This window comes from Apis laboriosa, unplaced genomic scaffold (genome assembly GCF_014066325.1).
Source record: "Apis laboriosa isolate Shangri-la unplaced genomic scaffold, ASM1406632v1 scaffold9_cov152, whole genome shotgun sequence".
Classification (NCBI taxonomy): domain Eukaryota; kingdom Metazoa; phylum Arthropoda; class Insecta; order Hymenoptera; family Apidae; genus Apis; species Apis laboriosa.
The window spans coordinates 1817409-1844278 of NW_025224966.1; the positions used below are offsets into that span (position 1 = coordinate 1817409).

Below are 26870 nucleotides of genomic sequence, written 5' to 3' on the forward strand. Positions count from 1 at the left end.
ATTCAAAGACGAACGATAGGACGACGCTAATTCTCTGCGTGGATACCTGTTGATACCCCTCGCTCGTAATAATAGCTTTGACGACAGTTGCAACAGTTTAAAAGTCTCGACTTTCGCAAGAACAATCGTCGAGCGAAGGTGATGTAAAAAGGATATAAAATCGACGCGCGCGTCGATATATAGAAATCGATCCACGGACGGAAAGATGGCAGTCGATCAGCGAGATTAAAGGAAAACGTTGGTCTAATTGGAAAAGTTTTTTCCGCGTGGATGGAAGATGGACCGGACATCTCCCGTGGCTCGAGTTCATCGAGCGGCTCGGCAAACGGGAAATAAATGTTTAAACTGGAACGAGACCGGGAAGGAATTACATTTAAATTAGATTACGAGTTCCGTAAATATTAGAATTCTGGCTACGTATGTACAAAATACGAGGAGAAACATCTCTCGATCGAATGTTACTATTATCATCGTCCGGCTTCTGTTCGAGGCGTTTGCTTCCGGTTAATTTCGTTGATACGAGTAATTTGCGGCGGAACGCGGAACGCACCCCCGTATCTCGAGTTTAATTAGCTTAATTAAATCCGGATTCTTGCTAAATCTTGCGCGATTCCACAAACCCGATTCCACATCGCTTGACCCGAAAATCAACGAATGAAAGAATGCGTTTGAAGTGCGCGGCGCGGTGCGACTCGGACCCTCGCTAAAATATCTAGGTTTCTCGGTTTTGCCCGGGTTTTGAACGTGAGATCGACGTCGAGCGCATTCGGACGCTCGGTTCTTTCGTTTTTTCTTCCTTTTTCTTCTTTTTTTTTTTTTCCAAAGGGTTGGAAGCCTCATTGGAACGTGGTTGGAAAAGTGGTGGAAATTTTTTTAAAATGGCCCGCAAAATGATGGTTTTCGACCAAAGTCGAAAGGTGCACGCGTTCTCGCGAATTTTTCATTCGCCCGTCGCGATTTTCCTCCTCCGGCTGCAGAACATCGATGCTCCGAAATATCGCGGAGTGGAGAGGAGGAAGGGGGCGAAGAAGATCTTAAGGCTGTATGGAAATGGTATTCGCAGCAAACAGAAGGAAGAAACAATTTTCAACGTTTCCGTGAAATTCCACGAAATATTAAATTTCGAATATTTATATATCCGGTGAAACTTGGTTAAGTTATTACATTGTATCTAGACGATCGAGAAATCGATATTAAAAATGTCGCGCACGGATAATTTCGTTATATTTTTTTCTTTCTTGTTTTTTTCTTCTTCTTTTTACAATCCTTACAAGGCAAATCGACCAGAGAATCGAACGGAGGAAGAGACAGACGAATCCCTTTCCGTTCGACTTGCCATTACGGATATAATCCGTGCGCGCGCGCGCGAGAGAGAGAGAGAGAGAGAGAGCATCCACCTTCTGCATCTGGAGGAGGAGGAAGGAAAGGGGCGGTTTCCCGTTCATGATTCAATCAGCGAAGTTAAAGCGAGCGCGAAATGACGCGGCGTAAACTCGGGGTAAGCCCCCTTTTCATCCCCTCGAACGCATCATTCGGGACGCACCACCCTTTCTTCGAATTCCATTCATACGGGGAGCGTTATGCTCCCGTTTCAATGCTCCTCGACCGAGGCAGAGAATGTTCTACTACTAAAGCGTTCCGTATCGCGTCTCTACCATAGGCGAGGCACGTTCAAAGGAATTTTATTCCGGGGGAATAATACTGTGTATATAATGGAAACAAACAAATCTGTGCGTCCAAGGTAAAGCATATTAAAATTTCTCGAATATTTTTTTTTCTTCGGAAGATTTTGCATTACGATCGTTTACATCGTTCCTTACGAGAGAAATCGGACATTTTTCTTTCTTCCTTTTTCTTTCCTTTTTTACGCAGTTTATAAGAAAAAGAGAACGATAATGTAATTTTTAATTGGCGGGAAGTGGAAACCGAAGTGGGATCCTCCTCTCATCCCCGCGAAGATCATCTTAACAGGCGATGGCCGGTGTTTCGACGCCGGAATATAACTTGAAAAAATATTTCCTGTGACAACACGGCGTGCCCGGCGAGAAGCAATCCCGCTTTCCCCTGTATCTCGAACGAGGTAATGGGTTTTTGAACTCGGCGAGCAACGATGGAGGAGGAGGAGAGGGACATCGGGGCTAACGATATTTCTCAGTTACTCAGGCCTGTATTTTTATAAAAAATATCTCACCGGTGAGGATCGCTTAAAGACGCAATTTAATCGGGAACTTTACATTCCATTACGCCAGCGAAAAAGTACACCGGTACATCGGAACTACGTTTTTTCCTCCTCTTCTTCTTCTTCTTCTTCTTCCTCTTCCTCCTCTCGAATCGCTTTTTAAAATGCTTCCTGTCCGTCCACACACACACAGAGAGAGAGAGAGAGAGACGAGAAGTTTGCAAGGAAACTTCCCCTTTGAAGCGAATATCTCCCGCGTCCAACTTCTCCACGCACTCTCGGCTTCCTCTCTCTCTCTGTCTCCCTCTCGGTAAATATCGTCGTAGCATACCGACCGAAGTCGAGCTATCGGGCGAAAAACGCGAGTTTTCCCCACTGGCTCTCAAATTTTTCGACCGCTGAAAAACAACGACGATCGCCGCTCCTCTATCCCCGTGGAACACAAGCAAGGGAATTTTATTTTTACATTGCGAAAACGAAGTTTCGATTCTCGATCGTCCATCGTCGTTTCGCACGGCGACGAGTCGCTTTTTCGATTGTGAAAGCTTGCGGAACACGGAATAAGGGAAAGGAGGAAAAAAGAAGAAAGGAAAAAAAAGGAACGAGAATCGCGGGAAAACCGCAACGACCGAGAAAATCCGCCCCCTCGTCCCTTCGTTCTTCTCTTCCATCGCCCTTTCCACGACAAACTGTTGTTGGTCACTCCCAAGTAATCCGCGCGCTGCGTATACACGCTCCCCCCTGGAATAATGTTTCGCGGACGCATTTTGCGGCGTAAACTTTGTCAAGTAAATATTTGACGCAATCTGGCGCAAGCACGAAACAATCCGTTGAAACGGGATCCGTCCTTCCGACCACGGAACTCCGTTCTGTGATGCATTAGGTGCTCTCCTCTCAGGGCCGGCCGCTTCAACGTTTCGCGCGGGGAGTGGAATGGGAATGGGAATCGAAGAGAGTAGCATTCGCTCGAAATATCGCTACACGTATATTATATCATCCATACCATCGCAATATTTTTCGAGCGGCGACGAAACTCGAGAAATCGATCGATCGATCGATCGATAGATCGAGCATTGGCCCCCGTATTCTCTTAAAGATTAATCGTTCGTGATGGCAGTAAGGGGAGAGAAGAAGGAGGGCAATAATATCGAAACAAGTTTTATCCCGTCGAAAGAAGGGAATCTCGACGAATCCTTCGCCTTTATCCTCTATCCCGCGCCGTGTTTTCGCGCCGCTTCTGAGCGATCCATGCGAAAATCCGTGAAAAGAGGCTGTAACCGGTGGAAGGAAAAACGGAGAGGCGAACATCCGATCCTCGTTTAATCCGCCGATGTTGGACGCGATCCATCTTTGTTGTCGTCGTCGTCGTCGTTTTCTTTTTCTTCTCCAACCGTCTTCTGTCCCGTCCTCGTAGTTCCAAAGCGCTCCGCAGTACACCGTCGATTCCGTGTTATCTGTGAACGCAGCTACAACCAACCGATGCAGTCGCCTCCTTGTCGCGGTAAAGCCTCGTTGTTCCCTTTTGCCGTTGTTGCGGGAACCGAAGCCAGTTGACGCAGTCGGTGACTCGGCCACCTGGGAAATACCGAGTAATGCCCGCAAAGCTGCTCCTCTCTCCCTTCTTCCGCCTCCTTTCGCGTCTTCTTCCCTCTCCCCTCCACCGTCTTCGTCGTCCATCTCGCTCTTTCGCCGGTTTCTCCTCCAAGGTTGCTCTCGTCCTTTTTTCGCAAACCCTGCCTTCCCTTTCCGTCCCCTAGCCATCCAGTCACGCGGTCTCTTTCTCGTTCCGTTGTAAAGAGTTGGCCGAGGAAGGAGGGGCGAGCGGAAAGAGGAGCATCCGCGAAAATTGGCCAGACTTCCGACTCTGTCGGCCACTGTAATCGGAATTACGAACACGCGCCGCCTCCAGACAGTTGATGATTTAATTTATCGACCGAGCTGGGAGTTGAGCATTGAGAAAGGCTCCGTTGATTGGCTTATTATCGAAACAATACCGAGATCGAAATTCACCTCGAGCAAAGGAGAGCTTTCGTCCGTTCGTTCGTCCAACGAATGAAATTCAGTTTTCTTTTTTTTTTCGAAACTAGTTTTTGGGTAAAGAAAGGAGAGAGAGAGAGAAAGATAAAGAAAAAAAAAAAATGAAAAGAATATTTGCAGACACGATGCACGATTGTTTTTCCGTTTTATTCCGTTCCGTAGTTTCGTTCTCGTATTCTCGTATCACGCTTTACAAACACCATCCATCATCGTATCCCATCTCGCGAGACATTATTCATTATCCAAAGATTTCAATCCCTCTTCTTAGAGAGAGTCGCTCGCCTTTTACTATCCGCGTCCTCCGATCTCAGAACGCGGGCAAACGCGTACTTTACCACTCTGTATTGTACGTAAAGAGCGAGCAAAAACAAGAGTAGAAGAACGGCGTACACATCGACGAGGTAACGTTCGTGCCAGGGCATGGTTATCGCCTCGCTCCTCACGTATGGCAAACCGTTCCCACGTGCCACGTACTCCGTCCACCATATCGCTGTCTCCAGAGGGCTGGCTGGCCGATCTTTAAAAGCTTTCGAAAGCCTCTTGGCGTTCTCCCCATACCTGAAACACAAACGAATTACATCCGAACAATCGTAAATAAATAAATAAACGAACAGATAAATAACAACTCGAACAAGCTTACGAAGTGACGAATAGATGCACTCGCGATAATACCAACCGAGTAAGACCACGGATCGTGTCCCTCCCGTATCCTCTCCCGTATCGGACACTCGCTCTTCCATTCACCATTTACCGACAAGTCATCCCGTTCGATGGCTTTTCTTTTTTTTTTCTATCCTCGACTCGAGCAACCCCTGGATACAATATACCCCCATATACCCTCCCACCTTCCCTCCTCCCCTTATACATATATTCGATGAATAATTCATGCAATACACCCTGATCGATCCCGCCACTCGATATCACGGGGAGAACGGGAAAAAGATGCCGCGGGATACTTTATAAATATCTCTCGGAAAGAGAGAGAGAGAGAAAGAAAGAGAGAGATAGCTTTTTAACGGTGCGTTTATCGTTCGGAGAAGGAGAAGGCACGAACGGATCGAAAAAACCGAGGTTAAAAAAATCCTTGTCGATACTCGTTCGTTCGAAATCCATCGGCAAGCGCTCTGCGTTTCCACACTACACACTGTGTGGTGGGGAGTTCGTGTCGTAGTTCCGGACTCGGAAACAGTGGCGAGTAGAGGGGAGGGGGGCAGGGGGGAAAGAGCGGGAAAAAAGATACGAGGGACGGAGAGGAGGAACGACAAAGGGCAGAGAAAACGCGACGAATGGGCGAAAGGCATGTTGGGCGGGGAGGAGGGGAGCGGGACGAGGGGAGTTGTGCAGCCTCGACGACCCGGAGCACACAATTTACCAATCGGTACTCTCCATTATTCGTGTTTACAGCTGCAGGCCGCGAATCAACCCGGCCCCTCCCTCCCTCTCTCCCTTCCTCCCCTGTTATTTGCCTCGGTCAAATTCAGTCGCAGCCTCGCGGTGGTTTTGAATTAACCATCAATTTTAAGCGCGTTCGACGTCCCTTCCACCGTCGTCGCCCGACCACCGGTGGGAAGAGGGGAGGGAGGGGACAGGCCACGGTGTTTTCGAGGGTGTCGGACAGACGTAGCGCCAAGGGAATTAATTTATCGTGACGTGAAGGGAGGGGGAGGGGGAAGCTGGAAAAAGGAGAAACACAGGTTTGTTTCGCAGCGCGCCGTTTAATTCGACAGGGACGACGATAATCGAAGATCGATGGCTCGCCGTCGGCTTCCGATGTCACTTCCTCCCCCTCCAGGTACAACGTAATACCGTTAGGAGCCATTAAAGATGTACCGTTCGAATCTGATTATCATTATTTCGAGATATCGCTATTTCCGCTACGTTGCATTCCGGAGTGAAAGGGATCGTGTCTCGATGAGAGAATTACTTGGAGAGAGAAAGAGAGAGAGAGAGAGCGAGAGAAAGGGGATAAAACAAGTCGAAAAAAAGAAAAAAAAGAAGAAAAAAATTTGATTTTTTTTTCGAGAAAATCGAAACATTTTTTCGAGTATCCGTGCATTCATAAATATTTATAAACAATATTAATATCGAATGGATAGATTTTAAAAATTCGATTCAAAATTCTTCGTTCATTTTTATTGCACTTTATATATACAACATTATGAATCTTTATATATATATATATATATATATACATATATATACGTTTTATTACTTTTTTCTTGCTTCATTGTATGAATATAAATAAGAATAAATCTATGTATAAATTGTTATTTATTTCTGTCTTCTCAAGGATTTATAAAATTATTTATATTGCCACGTGTCAAAATCATTCTCTTAGTTCGTAACTTAAAAGAAATAGTTGCTTCATCAACGCAAGGAATTATTGAAAATATACGTACCCTTCTTTCAAAATTGTAAAACTTAAAAGGAAATATTACAACTATTACGAACTAAAATCGTGGACTAAAAAAGGTTTTTTTGCTGCGACTGATCATATCACTGCTCTCATTGGAGGAGTTGGAGGAGTTTATCGGGGGAAGGGAATCGGGGGGAGGGGGGGGAGGGGCAGAAATTATTTAGCCGGGAAAGTCCGAAGGCAGATGTCGCGAAAGTTGCACTTCGCAACCGTCTCTACATCCCCATCTCTCTGAGGCCGACCGTATCTCCGGGGGATCGTAATTCCCGTGATATCTCGGATCGTTGTCGACCTCCTCCCTCCTCCATCCCCCTTCCCCCTCCCCCCCCCTCGACACGTTACTACCAGCGAACTTACTTTCCGACTTGTAACGTTATCAAAAGGAGGAGAGGGACGGAGAGAGGAGAGAGGAGGGGAGAGGTCTCGTGGAGGCCTGGGCTCCTCGAAACTCCGCGCGCCCGCAACTCATCCGCGCGAGCAGAATTACTCGGTTCAAGGATTCTAATTGCGGGACGGTGGGGGAAGGGATGGGGGAAAGAATGATGTTCCAACGGAAGAAGGAGGAGAACGCGGCTGAATTATCCGGTTCCACTCCATTCGTATGCGAATATGCGAAATTCGCATCCCCTGCGCGAAATTCGAACGTTTATCGTTCGTGAATTCCGGCAAATAAATACGATTGTTTCGAGCAACTCGAACGAGAATCGTTGTTCCTCCTCGTTTTGATTTCCTGTTATCTCTCTGGGGGATATATATAATATAAAAATAAATATACGGGTGATGTATATCACTTGGTTCTTGGTCTCCAACCAAGTAGTTTTGTTGCCACTTATTTTATATATATATATATATATATATATATATATATATATATATATGAATCTCGTAGAGTTAGAAACGATCTAATTTATTTAGTCTAGGAGGAGAAGATTGGGAAGGAAAGTTTAGGATTCCCCTTTTTTTTATCGAGATATTATTGGATAGAATTGAGGAGAAGATTAAGGAGAATGGGTGTATAGGGAAATAACGAGGGCGCGGAATTAAGAGATGATATTTGGGGAACAAGAATTAACAAACTGGAAGGTAGAAAAAAGAAAAAAGGAAGAAGAAAAAAAGTTATCCGTTAGCAGCGGCAAGCGTTGCAGTCTAATTAACCGTGTACAAACCGTGGAAAAGGGGTAGACGCGTGCAAAGGTAAAAAAGGATGTTTATTTCATCCGGCTTTACCAACGTATTCGCCAATGTGACTAGCGAAAATAGGTGCGAAAATAGGATAAAACAGGGATTGCTCGAATAAGTAGGGAAAGAATGCGCGCGAAAAGTACAAAGAGTACGCGAGATAATAAACGAGAGTAAGCGAAGATCCATTTATCTTTATCCCATCCTTGCAAATTCTTTGGAAACAAATCACGAATAATTGCGTTCGTGATCTTACCTATCTACATCTGCAAATTCTTTGACTACGAATTAATCGTACGTACACCCAATCAAAGCATCGTCGTCCAGAGTTCGTGATTCCGTTCATCCGATCGTCGAAAAGCGAGAACGAAAATAATTTTCGAAATTTTTTCCTTATTAGATCCGATTCGAATCATTTGGAAAGAAAACGTTAATTGCGTATAGGCGCGATTTAAAATATCGCTATTCGCGAAAAAGGAAGCGAAGAAAAAAAAAAAAAGAATTATAATTATTTTTCAAAAAGTTTAGTTCCCCTTTCGTAACGAACCCCCTCTCTCCAACCGCTCCTCGCCTCGTTATATAAATCCGAAAAATTCTTTTCGGAGAAAACGAATAATCGTGAATAATTGCACGGGCGCAATTAAAATATTGGCGAGAGGTTAGGATTCGACACTCGGGATGAAAAGTGGGGAACGAAAGTAATTTCGAAGGCAAGGATTTTTCAAAGTCCTCCTTCGCCCTCTTCTCTTCTGGAGGCTCGATGGGGGTCCGCGAGAAAAGTAATTTTCGTCCCCTCGTAATTCCTTCGAAGTTACTTTACGATTCTCCTCCGGCTCGTTGTCGGCCACCCTGCGCCACCGCCAACGGTTTCTCTGCCACCGTCCTCTTCTCCTTCTCCTCGCCAACTTACTTCCCGACTTGTAACGTTATCGCGCCGAGCCGGGAAGCTTGCTCTCCTTCTCGAACGGCCAATTAGCCGGCGTAACCGAACTCGCGCACGTACACTTATCTTCCGCCGCATTATTCAGGATTCCCACGGCCCCGTCTTCTAAATTATAACCCATAAATTTTGGATCGCGTTACAAATCGCGACGCGCGTTACGCTCGTGAAATCTCCGCCGAAAGGAGATGAGAATATGACGCCGAGCGAGCAAGATTCGATTGATTCATAGGAGATTTTTTTTTTTTTTTTTTTGATCGTATACAATTTTCGTATACGAAAAGATTCGAAGAAGTCGTAGTAGTCGTAGAAGAAAGAAATATATATATTTCGAGAAAGACGAGTGGAATATTCGCTAAATAATAAACTTATGAACAATAGAAATTTTAAAATAGCAATTAACAGTATCAAGGAACGCTACATATATATTTCTTTCGCGGCTATGACGATGCTTCCCACCGACGAACGAATAATAATAATAATAACTCGCCACAGAGAAACGACGATTTTCTTTCCTTCACATTAAGCCGAAACATAATCGAATCCATCGTCTCTCGGCCGGAAAAAAGAGAGGAATAATCGAAAATGCCAAAATATGGATCTTTCGAAGGACGGAATTCGATGAGAATAATCGAAAATTCCAAGATATGAATCTTTGGAAGGATGGAGTTCGATGCGAATAATCGAAAATTCCAAAATACGAATCTTTGGAAGGACGAAGCTCGATGCGAATAATCGAAAATTCCAAGATATGAATCTTTTGAAGGACGGAATTCGATGTGAATAATCGAAAATTCCGAAATACGGATCTTTCGAAGGACGGAACGCGATGCGAATAATCGAAAATTCCGAAATACGGATTTTTGGAAGGATGGAGCTCGATACGAATATTCGAAAATTCCAAGATATAAATCTTTCGAAGGATGTGTTCGAAGGATGAATTCGATGCGAATAATCGAAAATTCCGAAATACGGGTCTTTGGAAGGACGGAATTCGATGCGAATAATCGAAAATTCCGAAATACGGATCTTTCGAAGGACGAAGCTCGATGCGAATAATCGAAAATTCCGAAATACGGATCTTTGGAAGGACGGAACGCGATGCGAATAATCGAAAATTCCAAGATATGAATTTTTCGAAGGACAGAGCTCGATGCGAATAATCAAAAATTTCAAGATATAAATTTTTCGAAGGATGGAATTCGATGCGAATAATCGAAAATTCCGAAATACGGATCTTTCGAAAGACGAAGCTCGAATAATCGAAAATTTCAAGATATGAATCTTTCGAAGGACGGAGCTCGATGCGAATAATCGAAAATTCCAAGATATAAATCTTTCGAAGGACGGAGCTCGATGCGAATAATCGAAAATTCCAAGATATGAATTTTTGAAAGGATGGAGTTCGATGCGAATAATCAAAAATTCCGAAATACGGATCTTTGGAAGGACGGAGCTCGATGCGAATAATCGGCGCGTTATTTCGGCCGCAAAACTGGATACAATTGTAACACACGCACGCACACGCGGGACGGTTTAAACGAAACGGCGCGCATGGCCTACGGCCGCCCGACTAATTGGGCCAGAAGCAGAAAACTCCGACACCGGGTATGTTTCATTCGCACCTGACACAAACAACGTTTAAATCCTCAATTACAGTCGCTCGCGCGTTACGCGACAGGATATCGCGTTTGACATACGTGCCCGTTAATTTTCGAACGCGCGGTTTCTCTGGGAATGAGCCCTGCAAACGTGCGCAAATATACATATATATCATTTGGATCGTTTCTCTAAAAAAAAAAAAAATCCTCTTTCCTTAACGTGTTTACGATCCGAACGAATAATCTTATCAGCTGCGTGCATTCGAAATTCCCTCCAAGTAGAAAAAAGTGTGATCATAGATAATAGAATTGTTCGATTTCTTTCCACTTGTACGTAACGATAACGTTTCGTAAATAATTATTCGCGTGAAACTTTTCTATATTTTACATCGTGTCGAAGGAACGTTGTGAAAAATTCGTGTTATTAAACGAATTATTCGTAATCTCTTCTTTTTTTTTCTCGAAAAAAAGAAAAAAAAAGATAATCGTGTTACAATTGTGCAAAACGTGGAAGAAAAGAGAAAAAAAAGGAGAACTTCCGGATCCACGCTTAGACGCGCGTACTCATCGCTGCGAGAAGAAGAAGAAGACGAAGAAGAAGAAGAAGAAGAAAGAAAGGAGAGAGCATCCGGTGAAATGGCCTCGCAAGGCCTCTCTCAGCTCCGATCCAATTAGATTTTTAATAAAAGTTTACCCATCCCGTTACTCTGTCCCGTGGGTCACGTTCCGGTTTACGTCCCTATGGGCCGAGGAAAAGATTAACCGGTTCCCGGGGTGACCGGCCCTTTTGGTTAGCCATCTTAGTCGAACCCGGCTCGAAGGCGTGTTCAAACTTGTCTCTTCCGTTCGACGATACGACCACGGATATCCTTAATTTCCTACGCGGGAAAACACGCCTTTCTTCCTGTCTGTATATACATATATACGTGTATATATATATACGGTTCATCGATTCGAAGATTGATTGCAAATATTTGGGTGACCCCGTTTCTCGCATTGGATCTATTTGAGTTACGAGGGGAGGGGTGACTTAGTGGCCGATTTATCCACCGATTGGCCGACCAATCGGGGAACGAGGAATATTCGTGTTGGAGCAATTCAAACATTCGCCACCGATTCCTCTTTCTAATTATCATGGTAATTGATCATCGATCGATATCGATATCGATATCGCTTGCTCGTGCGTTGTCGCAACGTTAATAATCCGCTGGCTTTTACGCGAGGGATTTGCAAGAAACAAGTCGGGAAAGGGGAGAGAGAAAAAGAAAGAGAGAAAGAGGTTGGCGTGGTGGTGAAAATGGGAAACGAATCCGATTGCACGAGCGCAGGATGTGTAATTTCGTGAATCGGAGCTGCTGTTCGTTGAACGGCGGGCTCCATTCCGGGGCGAGCTCTTCTTCTCGTTTTAAGTAAACGAGACCGCAAGGAGGGGTGGTCTTGACCAACCCCGGCGAGCCGGAGGAACGATTCCCTCCCCCTCCCCGAAGACGTGTTCCGGGCCGATTACTCTTCCAAATAAGTATTTCGAGTTCGAAAGGTGGGCGGTACCGTTGGCAAGCGGCGCAAATGCATAAAGTTGTGGCTGTCTGTGGCAACGATTCTAAATTATCGCGTGCTGGCGGGGCAGGCTACGTAAAATCTACGTATATTCGTACTCGCTATCGAAATTCCTTGGCAGATTTCGGGCAATAACAGCGGTGAAATAGTCCAGGGCGAAACGTGCGCTGGAAATATATACATTCTGTGGAAATGAAAAAAAGAAATATATATTTCGTTTATTAATTTTCTAGAAAAATCCTTCTCTTCCCGACTTATTTTCGACTCAATTGATATCTTGAATGCAACGCCGATCGCCGATTGTGCACGGAAACATCGAATTTCCGTTCGATGTAACAAAAATATCAGGATCGTGTGCAAATGCAGCGAAAATGGGAGGAACATTTCGTTACAAATTAATTAAAATAACATTGTTACATTCGCCTTCAACGCAGATTCGTATTTCGATCCACGAGCTCGCATACGGTAATCTTCTATAACCTAGTCAAAGTCAAGCTTGAAATTCACTCCGTCATCGGTAACTTTAAACCCCTGATTAAAGCGAGAATCGAAACTTTTCCTCTTTTACTCGATTTTCTTATAACGCGTAGTGACACGCGTATCGATAATTAGCATACCTAACCTAAATTCTCTATAACAAATATGCTAAGCAAGATTTAACCCTTTGCATTCCAGGCCTGTTTCGCTCGGTCGAACGAGCAACTCCGGACTCAGACCCACGCGTTCGGTGGTCTCATAAGATTACCATAAGATAATTACTCATATAAGATTACACCTCATGAGATTATAAAGATCTTAGGAACCTATTTACGAAGCGATATTCTAAAAAAAATCAAACATAAATAAATATCGTCGCCGTTCAAGTTGCCGCAACAATCCTAGTGGAGAGTCATTAGTGGAGCTGCTGGCATTAACTCGAGTGGTGACCGAGAGCAAAGGGTTAATATAGATTAGTGGTATTTTTTTATCTTCCGCTAGAAAAAAATAAATTCTGTTCTCAAAAACATAACGCGCTAAAGACAAACAACAAAAGAAAGGGAACGAGATCTTAAAAACTTCACAATTACTTAAACAGATAATAAAAATTCTATCACGAGATTACACCAAAAATTAATCAGCAATCATTCGACTCTTCTTCTTTCATTGACTTGATTAATTTGCGGGTCGAGATCCCGAAACTTTCATCCTTTGGATATCATCCTCCATCCTTCTTCTACACCCAATCCTCTTGAAGAACGAAAATGAAACACCCTGTATTCGTGCGCGGGCATGCGCGTGTATATAAAACATTTCGTTTCTCAGAGGCCTGTTCCTCTTCCCGGTCGGTGGTGCTAGACGATGGTTGGGAAAAATCCAATCGCTTCCCGACGATATACGTCTTTGTAACTCGATAAGTCGCCCGAGTAACGCGGTGAAGAGGGAGGGTAGAGGATGGTCTCGATGGAAGAAAATTTCGACGTCCATGGAGGAACGACAATGGGTGAAAAAGAGGGGACGGAGGGGAGGGGGAGGGTGTGATAAAACCAGATCTAAATCCGGAAATCTTATCCTTCCTTCGCCTTGGATGTTTCGACGCTTTGTTCCGGGGAGGAGGGTGGGGATACAGCATACGTGATTTTCGCACCCTCCGGAAAAAAATTCCCTTCCTCCTCCGGCCTCAAGAACTTGCGCGACTTGAGATAAATCGCGAGGGGATGGACGAGGGAAAACAAAAAAAAAAAAAAATCTGGAAACTGAAACTGGAGGCCGATAACAATAAACAAACGAAGAGAGAAAGAGAAAGAGAGAATATAAACAAATAAACAAACGAACACAACGTAAATAAACGACGTGCATAATGCATCCACGATGCAACTTGTTTTACAAGTTTATGATATCGTATATCGATACCCGCGTATCAATGAATAAACATGTATGCAATTTTGTACGAGAAGGAAAAAAAGGAAAGAAACGAACGAAAGGACATGTTATATCTGGATGAAAAGTATATATTTTACGAAAGGGTGGAAAATTGCGGTTCCACGGAGGATAAAAAAAAAAAAAAAAAAAAGGGAGGGGATAAAATTCGTGATACGCTTGGAGAAGAAAAGTTGCTCGTTTGATGAAAGCGACATCGAGCCAAATACAGTTTAATCTCGCCCGATTCTCGCCAACGTGCTCACTTCTCTCTTCGCGTTGGCGAAATGGTCGAGAACACGAATTTCGGTAAAGCATGTTCATTCAGCGAGATAAATCCCGTTGAATGGGACGAGGAAGGAGGAAGGTATGGAAGAGAAGAGAGGTGGGTGAAACTAGTAGCGAGAGAATTGAATCCGTCTCGGAAGTTTCGATTATTATAAGATCAAAGGCAGACTAGTCGAGATTACCCCGTTGTATATATGGAGCTTAATAAGTCGTTTGAACAGCGCGTTAGAAAGCGCGACGAAGAAAGCGCGGGAAGACATTGGTTCAAACGAGAGGGGGGGATGTGATCGTGACGAAAGAGAAACTCGGTAGGAAACAAGATCAAAGTCTTTTACGGAGTCTTTTCGAGTATCCTCTTCAAGATTTTCGATACGTTTCAAGTCGGCGGGAAAGCTTCACCTCCTCTTAATGACAGATTTCCATTCCCCACGTTTTATAAATGGATCGCAATGCATTAAAGATTGCACCGAGAAAATCTCGAATCTCCCGTACCCCTTCGTCTACGTACGATTCTAATTATCAATTATTATCGAAACGACGTTCGATCGTTATTCAAAGAAAAAGAGAGAAAGAGAGAGTACAAGTATAAAGATGTTAGGTTGGCGGTCGTGAACGTCTGTATTAGGGCGGTTTCTAAATGCGGCTTTCATGTACATCGAGCCGAATGCATTATTCAAACACTTGTACCCGTACACGTAACTTAAATAATGAAATTCAGCGGATCCGTGAAAGCCGGCTTTTTGCCCCGCGAATATAACTCCACAACGGAATATATTCCTGGTAAATGTAATATCAGCAGACGCGAAAATTCCATTTGCAAATAAGCAACTTTTTAATCCGACGCGTGGTCATCCGGGAAGGGAAACGACACTCGGCGTCGAAATTCGCGCCTAAATCGAGTTAACTTATCTATAAATACTCTCTCGTGTGTCCATTTGAAAATCTTCCGCGTCCTCGTTTCCAAGCACGAGAATTTCTCCCCTTCGCTTCGAAAAACAAAGAGATTCTCTCGAGAGGATCATCCTCCTTTTTCGGGATACTCTTCGACACGCGTCCGGAAACGCGAGTCGTTCAAATCTTGGAGGAATTGGTATTCGAGCCCGTCCTCTATTTTAAGAAGCGTCAATCAGAGGTTCGCAAATTTCGGTGAACTGCGTCACTACTCGAACGCTCGACCCATTCATCAAAGAGGGTGGCGGAACCGAGTTATCCCCGGCAACCGTCCAATTACTTTCTCGTCCCCACGCGGGGACGTTCCACGCGTCATTACGCAGCGTCTCCTCCGACCTTATGTTCATTTCCACCCTCTTCTTCTCCCCTATATACATATATACATCCCCTATATCTTCCGTCCTTTCCATCGCTTTTCCTCTTCGACCATTACGCGTCCCTTACGAGCGAACAGGTGCGGCCAAGCACTGTCGTCGAAGCCGCAGAAAGGAAGGTAACCTCCTCCACCTCCTCCTCCTCCTTCTTCTTCTTCTTCTTCTTCCGCCGCGCGAGGAATAAGAATACCTCTGCCTCTCGAAAATAAATCCTAGCTAGGGGATGTCCCGGCAAACGAGCGCACGAATGGAATTTTCGTGAAACTGAAGCGAAAGGGTTACGCTCGAGAATAAGAAGGAGGATAGTAAAAGGAAGGAGGGCAATAAAGGCGTAAGGAGAGGGAGAAGGGCGAAAGGGGTAAAGATGGCCGAGGGAGGGAAAAAGCGGAGAGGACAAGTACGGGTGGGAAGAAAGGAAAAGATCAGAGGAGAGGGAAGGAGAAGGAGAGCTAACTTGACGACGGAGCTGCACTATGTTATCCCTCAGCCGTAACCGAAGAAGAAGAAGCGGGAGGAGGAGGAGGAGGGCGTGCCTCGTACCTCCTTACAAACTGTCGAAACTTTGACTACCACCATCCTCCACTACCACCATCCTTCCGACTACTGGCTTCGGTGTGGCAACTTGTTCGCCTCGCCCCGCACACGCACGCACACGCTCCTCCGGTTACACGCTCCTCTCTGTAGGCGCGCGCGCGCGCGCGCGATGAACACACGGTATCCACGAATCATGTCTGAGAGAAATTCTCCTAGTCGGGAGACGAATTCGATAGTACCGTTTAATATCATCCCCCGAACTTGGTTCATCAACGGAAGAAACCGGAGGAGGGCGAGGTATATGCTATGACGCAGTTGGTGACGCGAGGATTAAATACGAGTTCTCTTCTTCTTGCTCGAAAGTGGAAAATTAACATCGATGACGTACGCTAATTATACCAAAAAAAAAAAAAGAAAGAAAAAAAGAAAGAAAGAAAAACCGTGTTCCCTTTGACCATATATAAATACACGAGGGATTGGAAAACGTCGACGAGATGCGAAGAACGTATATAATAATAATAATTGGAGTCACCTGGAAGAACCGTTGGAATGTCTCCAGGGCTCGATAAATTGGACGAAATTTCCACGACGTTTATTGTCCAACCACGGAGAGCATGGAATCGTTACGATCGTACAGTTAGTACAAGTGCAAGTACAAGCTGAATATGATCGTCTTTAAGGCGGGGAGACGAGGGAGGGAGGGTAGTAGCCGTGTATGCCGTTTGATCTCTACCGAAATGGCTGTAACTCGAAGTTGGCTTACAAGCGAAATCATGCGCGGGCAAGTTTGGGGATTGAATGACCACTTGGCGTCGCCTCGTGGGATCCGAAAGGAGAAACTGGAGATCGAACAAGCGGCACGTCGTTCGTGCCACGGGTCACGAACTCTCTCTCTCTCTCTCTCTCTCTCTCTCTCTCTCTCTCTCTCTCTCTCTCTCTCTCGTCCTCTCTTCCCTCTCGAGAAATCGCGAACGATAATATAACTTTGGTTATAACGTTTTAAGATCGCATCGATCAAGACCAGAGTACCAAAGGATGACGGTTTGCGGCCGAAGAACGGAATCTATGGAGGCCACTCTGACACTGTCGACCCTGGAATTTCGCGATCTCGATCGGGCCATTATTGGCTCGATGGACGTTTAACCGAGCCACGGATAACGTATCTCTTTCTATCGGAGGTTATCGCCCAACCATTATGGCGTTTATCCGACGACGACGACTTTCTTATACTTGGAACTTATACAGAACTTGGCCAGGGGCGAGGGAAGAGAAACCAGGGCCCATAAATCAAGCAAAAGTGGTGATTACGCGGGCGCAACGGCAGCACCGGGCACGACAACGAGCACACTCCTCCCCCCCCCGGCTAACACTGTTTCCAAATCGTTGCTTAATTTTATATCACTCGCATGCATGAGACGTTGCACGGCGACGATTGCACGGCGACACGCGAGCCAACGCCGGGGCCCGATCTCCCGTTTCACCTTGAGCGACGAGCATGCTCGATCCACGAACACACAAACGATCACGATCGAAAGTCGAATCTCTGGTCTGGAGGTGAGATCGCACGAAATCGGGGGGAATATCACGGGGGAAGCAACGCCTCGTGACAGGAGGCGTTGAAATTTCTCGGTGGCACAAACCGACTACGACGACGACGACGACGACGAATCGATTGTCGCGATCGAGACGGGCGATTACGCGGCCCCACTGTATTTCGATCACGTANGCTTAATTTTATATCACTCGCATGCATGAGACGTTGCACGGCGACGATTGGACGGCGACACGCGAGCCAACGTCGGAGTCCGATCTCGCGTTTCACCTTGCGCGACGAGCATGCTCGATCCACGAACACACAAACGATCACGATCGAAAGTCGAATCTCTGGTCTGGAGGTGAGATCGCACGAAATCGGGGGGAATATCACGGGGGAAGCAACGCCTCGTGACAGGAGGCGTTGAAATTTCTCGGTGGCACAAACCGACTACGACGACGACGACGACGACGAATCGATTGTCGCGATCGAGACGGGCGATTACGCGGCCCCACTGTATTTCGATCACGTAACACGGACAATCGTGCAAATCGTGCGATCATCCAATTACGCGGCTCTATTTATCAATTAATATTCAAGGCGTGGAGTAAAAGGGAGGATACAATCGCGCCTGCATTGTCAACGGACAACGAGCATCCTCTGTTCCTCTCCCCTTTCCCCTCCTGGCTCAAGACGGCCAGCTCGTAAATCCACCCCTGTCGTAATTACCAGGACACAGTAGTACGAGGTCCGTTGATCGCGATGCTGCCAACGCTTTCATATCCGGTGCTGATTTATTAACCCGCTTTCATCCTTGGAGGCTCGCGTGCCGGCCCATCGTAATTAAATCGTGGTTCGCCCCATTCCAGAAATTGGCGTTTCGATTCTCCCCTCTCTCTCTTTCATCTTGAATTTTCTCTCTTCCACTTCTTCTTCTATCTTCTAATGTCGGTGTGTCGGGGTAATATCGTTACGATTACGTAAATACGAGCGGATTTACTATTCCATCAAATTCCAAGTGGGGAAAAGGCCGAGTTGGGAAAATACACACCGAGGGTAACGAAGCACAAGGGTTATCTCATTTCCATTCATTTCACATTTTCGGGTTTCTGCGGTTTTCGAAAAAAATCGAAAACGGTGGAGAAAGGTAGGAGGAGGAGGTGGAGGAGAAGGTGGTGGACGATTTTTCAAAGATTCAACGGGCGACGAGCAATTATTCGGCGTCGCGTGCTCGTGACGCGCGTAAACGCAATCGCCGCGTCACGGCTCGCTCCCCGTGTGCGGTTAACAAGTTATCCGCGTGGCCCGGCCGGCCATTGAATAATGTAGAATTTAATTTCGTCCCGGTTTCCCCCGTCGTCGTCATCGAGCCACCGGCGTTGATTCGCGCCGTGAAACATTTAGCGGCCGTGAAATTTCCCATGCGACCTGCCGCTACGAGAGACCCGCCGCCACGCCACGCCACGCCACGCTATGCCACGCCACACCGCCGTAGTATTTGTCGATGGATCGAGGAGAACACGTGCGCTCTTTCCGCGATTCGTGCCTCGAATTTAGGAGGAGGCGAAGACAAGGGAGGGAGGGGACGAGAGAGGAAGAAAAAAAAAAGAAGGGCGAATGTCCGACTAGTTGGAAGATGGGAGGGAGGGAGGAGAGTGGGTGTAGAGTGTCGGTGAAGAAGAGACAAGGGTAGCAGGTTGAAAGAGGGTACGTGGAAAAACGCCAGTTTACGGATTAACGGGGGTGTTGCAACGACGATGCACTCGCCGGATATCCAAGCGTCCGGACAGCTCGTGAGATATTCAACGGACCGAATATCCGGCCAGATTATACGATTTTCCTTTTTTGTCACCGTGTCCCTTTCTCCGACCCTCCGCGTCTACCTTCTCCCTATTTTTTGTCTCTTTCGTCTCGATTTATTTCCCTTCACTTCCTCTCTCTCTCTCTCTCTCTCTCTCTCTCTCTCTCTCTCTCTCTCTCTCTTCTTCTTTCTCCGCGCGATCCGATGCATCGACAGCGGCGTGATAATCGAGAGTGTACGAGAGACGACGTAATTGGCACAACGATCACGATGGACGAACACGACGTGACACGTGAAGAATTTACGCTTTAAATAACCACGAAAAGAATTTTAAAATCGCGATCGCGACGCGAGAAGTGTGCCGTTTTACTCGTTTCTTTTTTTCTTTTTCCTCTCTTTTACACTCTCTGGTATAAAAATGGATCGGCGGAGAAGAGAAACTTACCTCGTGTCGTTGAATATTTGATCGATGACGTTTCTCAGTTTTTCCTCGATGAAATCGTGATATTCCAGGATAACAGCGACGCCTCTAGTTTGAGCCGCGGCCGCGTTCGTATATTGATCACCGTAGAAGGGCATGAGTATCATCGGGACCCCGCTCTGAACTCCTTCCGTTAATCCGAGGAGACCACCGTGGCCGAAGTAACACTTAACGTTCGGATGATCTGTGAAACGAAATTCTCTTTAAAATCGAAGAAAAAAAAAAAGAAAAATCGTCGATTCTCTTGTTCTTGTCCGTCGTTGCTTGTTTCCTGTTCTCAAATGATCGAGAATCCATCCACGAATAATTCGATGGATGGAAAATGATCGCAAAGTTTCCTTGAATTCGTGTTCTCGGCGGAAAATTTCGTGTAATAGAAGAGGCGAGGAGGAGGGAGGGGGGGAGGGAGGGGAAGGAGGCACGTAAAACCACCTTTGGGAAACCTCTCGAAAATAAATCCAAGCGTTGGAAATATCGGTGAAAAATTCTTGTCTCCCTCGCGTTTATCGCCCCCGAATCACCCTCTTCTAGGTAGATTCAAAGGTAGATGCTGCCAACGTGTCTCTCCGCGCAGAGATCCCTCTCTCTCTCTCTCTCTTCTCCAGGGCATCGATCCTAATGTCAAATTCCATTACCACGCGCCGCCACCTTTTTCTCGCCACCCCTCCGGCAATCCCTCCCCCTCCTCTCTCTCTCTCTCTCTCTCTCTCTCTCTCTCTCTCTCTCTCTCGATTTGGATACAGATGTAGACGAGGTGTGGAGGAGTTACACGCCTCGGCGTAAGGGAGGGAGGGAGGGGGCGAAGGTTGAAGGAGAGCAGAAACCTCTCGAGGTTTCGCGCTCGATACATCGTCGCATCGGCGCGCGTCGATACGTGACAGTGGGATATCTATCGCGTTGAATTTTTGCTGGCAACATCGACGGGGAGGGGGGAATCCGAGAGGAGAGGAGAGGAGAGGAGAGGAGAGAAATCGGTGGGGCGTACGCGCGATTTGCTTCGAGATTTCCGTCACCCAGCGAGATACATTTTTACGACGTCCCCCGTAACGAGAAAATAACGCGGCGGTATTTCCTCGACTCGATGCTTACACCGTCCTTTTATGAGCGTCGGTAAGCCCACCCCTCGCGAGAATTGATATTTGGTCGTCTATGGGCAAGAGGCGGTCGTAAGACGAAAGTAATGAGAGTAGCGAGCTGTTTCTTCTGGGATCGTAAGTTATGCAAGTCTGGAAAATTGCTTCTCTGTATCTAAAAAAAAAAAAAGGAGGAAAGAAAGAAAGGAAAAGAAGGGGAATAAAATTAGACGTTGGACGATAATTCGAAAGGTCGCGATGGAAAATGAAAGGTTGTTCTTTAAATATCAAAAATATATGTGTAAATTCGTCGTGATCCAATTTATTTCTAAACGATTTCAAGTGGTTCAATCTTCTTTTCTCTCTCTCTCTTTTTTTTAAATTCATCGATAATTAATCGAATCGTCTTCTTCGAAAATAAATCAACCAGACGAATCGAATCGGAAATATATATATATATATACAGCGTATCACCTGGAAGCATCGAGTTAGCATTACAACCGATCGTCCGACCGACTTAATCCAATAGGATCGTAAAGCCGGAAAAGAAAGGTATACCCCCATTTCTTAATGGATACCATGGGAGGAGAAAGAGAGTGGGACCCCGATAGAACGATTCCGCTCTTTTATTCCTTACGGTAATGTAATCTATCGTTTCGTCCCTTCCGTTACACGGTTAAAATACGATACTCGAGGGCATTGCGTGTCAACACGTGCAACCAACTCGGTACCATCGATATCGTTGCTTCTAAAGTCAATTACATTAGCGAGTTCCACGCGAATTGACAAGATCGATCGCAAACGCGACGCGTGGAATCGTGTTCCACAGCGTTTGCGTATGTGCATCGGATGTGTTCCGGATTCTGTTTACGCGAACGCGATCTTCCCCAAGTAAACCGCTCTTGAAAGGATAAAACAGTAGGTAAGTAAACTACACTCGGCGATACGCGCGAGTTTGCAGCGCGAAAATGTAGTTAAATTTGTCCAGAGTATTGCTCGAGTATTCAATAAGTTATAATCTCGTTTAACAAAATAGCCCGATAAAAATTATCGGTAGCGTAAAAATGAAAAAAAAAAAATGTTGAATGCAAGAATGCCGAGTCGAATAAAAATGCCGATTAAACACAGGCACAGGCAAGTATTTTTTCTTTTTTTTTTTTTATCCAATTTCCCAATTTTTTAAAAAGTTCGCGAAATTTTAAAAGCGATGCGCCATCGCATTTCGCGTGCGAAACGATGGAGAAGCGTAAACCGCAGATCTTATCGAGATCACGAAGAGCCGTCGAATGGAGAATGGCCGCGGAAAGAAGACGGGACGAAGATACACCGGTCACGAAGCTGGATAATAAAATTAAGCCGATCGATTCCAGCCTCCGCTACTCGAGTTACCCAGCTAAAGTTTTAGCTTGGATCATCTTGACCATCGAGGCTGCTCTGCCTCGTGTTACGCGATCCTCCGACCATCGAAAAATTCGTTGTTTTTAACACTTATCGTTCCCGTTAAGAACGATACTTAGATTGCGGTAATAGGAGATAGCTTCGAGAAGCTTTGGAGGAAATCGTTGTTATTATTCTTAATAGAGTTATTTCGCGATACGTAGAATGCATTATATCATGATCATTTCATTTTATTATTCATGTAGCTTATGAAATAAATTGAAATATACTAGCACAAATAAAATATAAAGATTACATTTAGTTATGTAATATCTCGTAATACGATAAGACACGTGTTTATATTATAAATTTACGTTGGTAAATGAATCATCAAATCGGCAATGAATCATAAACAGATATAGGAATGTTAAAATGTGTAGGAAAAGTTATACGAAAAGACAAATCATGATGATTATATATATTTTGTAACTGAAGATAATTTATGTGAATGAAATACGATTGAAATAAATTATATTGTAAAATGTTTCGTAATAGTTGTCATATGTACATCGTACTTTTCAGGTTGAACAAAACAAATGATCCGGAATGGAAAAAATTTTACACAAAAATATCGAGCAATTTGTAAAATCTAAAAATCTCTCTTCTTTTCAATATGTCTATATATCGTCTAAATATTTCGTGCACGATAAAATGAATAGAAATCGATACAACCAAACACGCAAGATCAGATTAGCGACCAATCCAAATTATGGATTATATATATATATTCCGGCGTATAAGTTAACGGCGTAGAAAGCGACAGAAACAATGCGAGGTCTATTTCACCGGGGATTTTAACGGTGATTTATGTTGCCAGCAGGTCGTTAGCGAGTTGCTAATTAAAGTCATTTCACTCGAGGCTGAGAGCTGCGAAACTACTTACTGTCAGAGTTCTCGTGGTCCCGTGTCTCGTCCTTGGCCGAGCAACTCGTCGAAAGAATATCCTTGCCATGACCAACCGAGTATTCGGGATTGTCTCTTTTAGTTTAATTAGTTTAAACCATCGCGGTTCCACGCGAAGTAGATTAGTTAATCTATTTCCGCTAATTACGATAATTACCATTTTGTCAACAAATCTGGCCAATGTTACGTGTTATGAAAAAAAATCGACTCGACTCGAAGTATATTGAAGCGTGAATGTTGACGCACAAAATTATTTCGTCCATTTCCTTTGAACAATCGAGAGTAATAAAACTGGAGAGGAATCACGTTATTATTATATCGCAACGAGATGTTAATAAGCTTGAATACACACGTGAAGGATATTATTGCGATAATGAATCGAAAAATAATTCGCAACGACACATGTACGACGATAGATATCAAACGCGATACGTAGATATCACAATGACGAGATAGATATCATTTTGGATGGATCGAAAGCTCCTCGACTATGCGAACCGTTTTGAAACTTTGAAAACTATTTGACGTTCGGCTTCATGGGCCGGAATCGCAAATATCGACCGAGCCGAAATCCGCTTTCGATATTTCGCTGCGATTTCCAGCAAGACCGTGTCGTTTCGATTAGTTCGATGGAACAGGCGGAATTTCAATCTCGATTTCGAGATTTCTCGGATCGTGTCGCTAGCCGGATAATAGATCGTATCGAACCAAGATGTGTGAATTGAATGAAAATCGTAAAAAAAAAATGTGTGAATTGAATGAAAATCGTAAAAAATCGTAGTAAAAAAAAAAAAAAAAAAAAAAAAAAAAAAAAAAAAAAAAAAAAAAAAAAAAAAAAATAAATGATTAAACAAAGATAGGAAGAGGAAAAAATTTGTTTTAAGTTTGTTTAGATTAGAATGAGAATAAATTAAACATCATTAATATATGATCAACAACTTGTTACGTATCTTATTTTCGAAAACAAATGAATAATTAATGATTGTTTAATGATTTGTTTAATGTTTTTTTTGAAATATACATAAAAAAATAAAGTGATTTTGCAATTCTTCAAATTAGATTCATTAGTTAATAAATTATGTGCATATAACAAATAAAGTAAATAAAGAGTATTTTTATCTATTAAATATTTAAATATTAATATATATAAATATAATATTATGATATAAACATAAAATTTTATAATATTAACATCTTATTATCTCGTTATTATATTTGTAACAATATTTATTATAATAAATTGAAAAAAAAAGAATTTGATAAGAAACAGACATATATATGAATAATTTAAATTCGATTCGTTCGAATGAAAAACGAATCGATTAACGAATCTTGAGTATTATTATAATAAAGACAAAACTTTTTGAAGCTTTTATCTAATAACGAGATAACGTATCACGTACGTATGAATGCTTCTTTTATGTGGAAATAAAAAAAAAAGTAAATAAAGATTCCCTTTGAGAATAGAAGTTTTATATATAATACAATTCGATAAAATAAATTCGACGAAAGAAGCAAAGTTGGATAAGTATTTATAAAATATTTTTTTAAATACTCTCGTTCACAAAGAGAGATAAAAACGGTAAATAAATATAGATATAATTGTATTTTTCTTTTTTTTTTTTTTTTTTTTTTTTTACGTGTGAAATCGAAAAGAAGCGTATCGATAAAACACGATTATAATTCTCTATAAAACGAATACCGTGTATCAAATACAACCCATTACTTTCACATATAACATAGATGTCATTGAGACTCCGGAGGTATCGAGTTTTTGCTCTACATAACTGCGCAATAGATCACCTGTAATACCACTTCCAAATATCGTAATAACATAAGATCTCGATTTCACAATTATTTCAAAATAATGAGAGAGATAAATGTCATTAACTCACTTAATATGTCGTACTGAGGCAGCCATTTCTGGACCATGACGTTGTCGGGTAATTCCGGAATGTCATCCTGTTCCCATTTCCAAATCACTTTTCTAGGAATGGAACGAAACACTTTGATCAATGTATTCAATTTATCCTTCGGCATCGTAGACATTTTGATCATCGAGCCGAGATTGAAATACAAAACACCCTCGTGTGCCTCGTCGAGAAATTTGGCTATGTTCCGTGGCAGAGGTTTTCTTTTCGATTCGATGTGAATTCCACCCACTTCGATGACATTTGGCGGATACGAGATGCCACCGTGAAGGGTGTAATGCGTGTTAATGAAAAAAACAGACATGTTCTTACTTATCGTCATCACATTCGGAATATCCGGACCGTAAATTTCTTCCGCTACAGACTGATCCTTCCAATGGAAAAACGTGTAATATAGCGCCGATGAGACGTATAGCGACAACGTGTTTATCGTTCTATAAAAAAGATTCATCGGTTTTAAAATCGAGGTCAACAACATAGGTATGAAACTGGCTTCGTTGTAAAGTCTCAAATTATGTACAGTCCACGGCATTGGCTGATGGGTAGATATATCTATAAAGGGCGCGTTGAATTTGTGCACAAAGCTCATGAAACAATTAGTATTGAAATTCTCTATCAACACCAAATCGAACTTCTCCCCATTTTCGCTCAGTTTCTTTACAGCTGGATGTTTTAAATTTTCACAGGCTACGAATCTCATTTTGTACAACATGTATATATTGGTAAAATATTTATAAATGTAAAACTTCCCTTCAAATCTTTTCAAATCGACTACGTTTATAAACACGTCACTCTCTTTATTGGCCAAACTGATATCTTTGTAAGTAGGAAGATGTTCATCCTTCTCGATTCTCGGAAAATAAGAAATCACCGTCAATTCGTTGCCTCGACGTGCTAACTCTTCGATGAAAGGTTTGAATACGAGGAAATGACTCTTGCCCGGATGAGGAAAGATTGCCAGAATTTTAAGGCGGTTATTTTCAAACGAGGTAGAATTATTAGCATTTGAACACGATAATAGATTTATCACGAGGATAAACGAAAAGATGATTCGAATTTGATTAATTTCCATGCTTAGACGTTCACGGTTCGACGGCGCTGGACACACTGGCTTTCTTCCACTTTAGAAGATAATGTATGTAGTAACAAAAACAAACAAGTATTAGTGCCTATATGTAATCTGCCCGTCACTGGATTTGTCACCTCATTCGTCACGTTTCGTATAGGACCGCCTACTAACTGTAAGAATTTCCTGAAATTAAGTGAAAATAATAATCTTTTCCACGCCCTTGATGATGGGAAGGGAAATATTAAAGAAACAAGGCATAAGTAACATAGTCGGTTAGAGTTGTATCTTCCATCCACCTTATGTCAGAGACGATAAAAATAATACTTGTAGGCTACGATCAATCTAAAGCAATGAACGTGAAAGAAGCATCAACGCTATCGTCACGATAGAATCGAAATATATCGTGCGCTATATTGTAATTTTATTAATCGTAAATAGAGACTTATTTAGTCGTAAATAATAGAATGAAAGACATTTGGTAAGAAAGTATTTATAAAACATAGACATATATTGAATATGTCTATATTTTGAGATTACATGCTGATATTTCACAATCTTATTTCACGATCCTTCGAAAAATTTTTAGAAGATATTGCTTCTCGATGTTGTTCCGTCAATATTTCCTTTGAACTCTTCAAAAGTCGAAATCCTTATTGATCTTGGATTTTAATAACAGAATCAACGTATTT

The 26870-nt window shown here is 43.4% G+C and overlaps 1 protein-coding gene across 1 annotated transcript; it reads right to left on the reverse strand.

Annotated features, from left to right (window-relative positions):
- Window positions 1-4344: 4344 nt before the first annotated feature.
- LOC122720016 (UDP-glycosyltransferase UGT5-like) lies at window positions 4345-26332 on the reverse strand. The gene is made up of 3 exons (XM_043946411.1): window positions 25077-26332; window positions 19733-19952; window positions 4345-4774 (listed from the first exon to the last, which is right to left on the reverse strand). The coding sequence occupies exons 1-3, from the start codon at window positions 26182-26184 to the stop codon at window positions 4468-4470; spliced, it is 1635 nt and encodes a 544-aa protein (XP_043802346.1). The 5' UTR covers window positions 26185-26332; the 3' UTR covers window positions 4345-4467.
- Window positions 26333-26870: the final 538 nt, after the last annotated feature.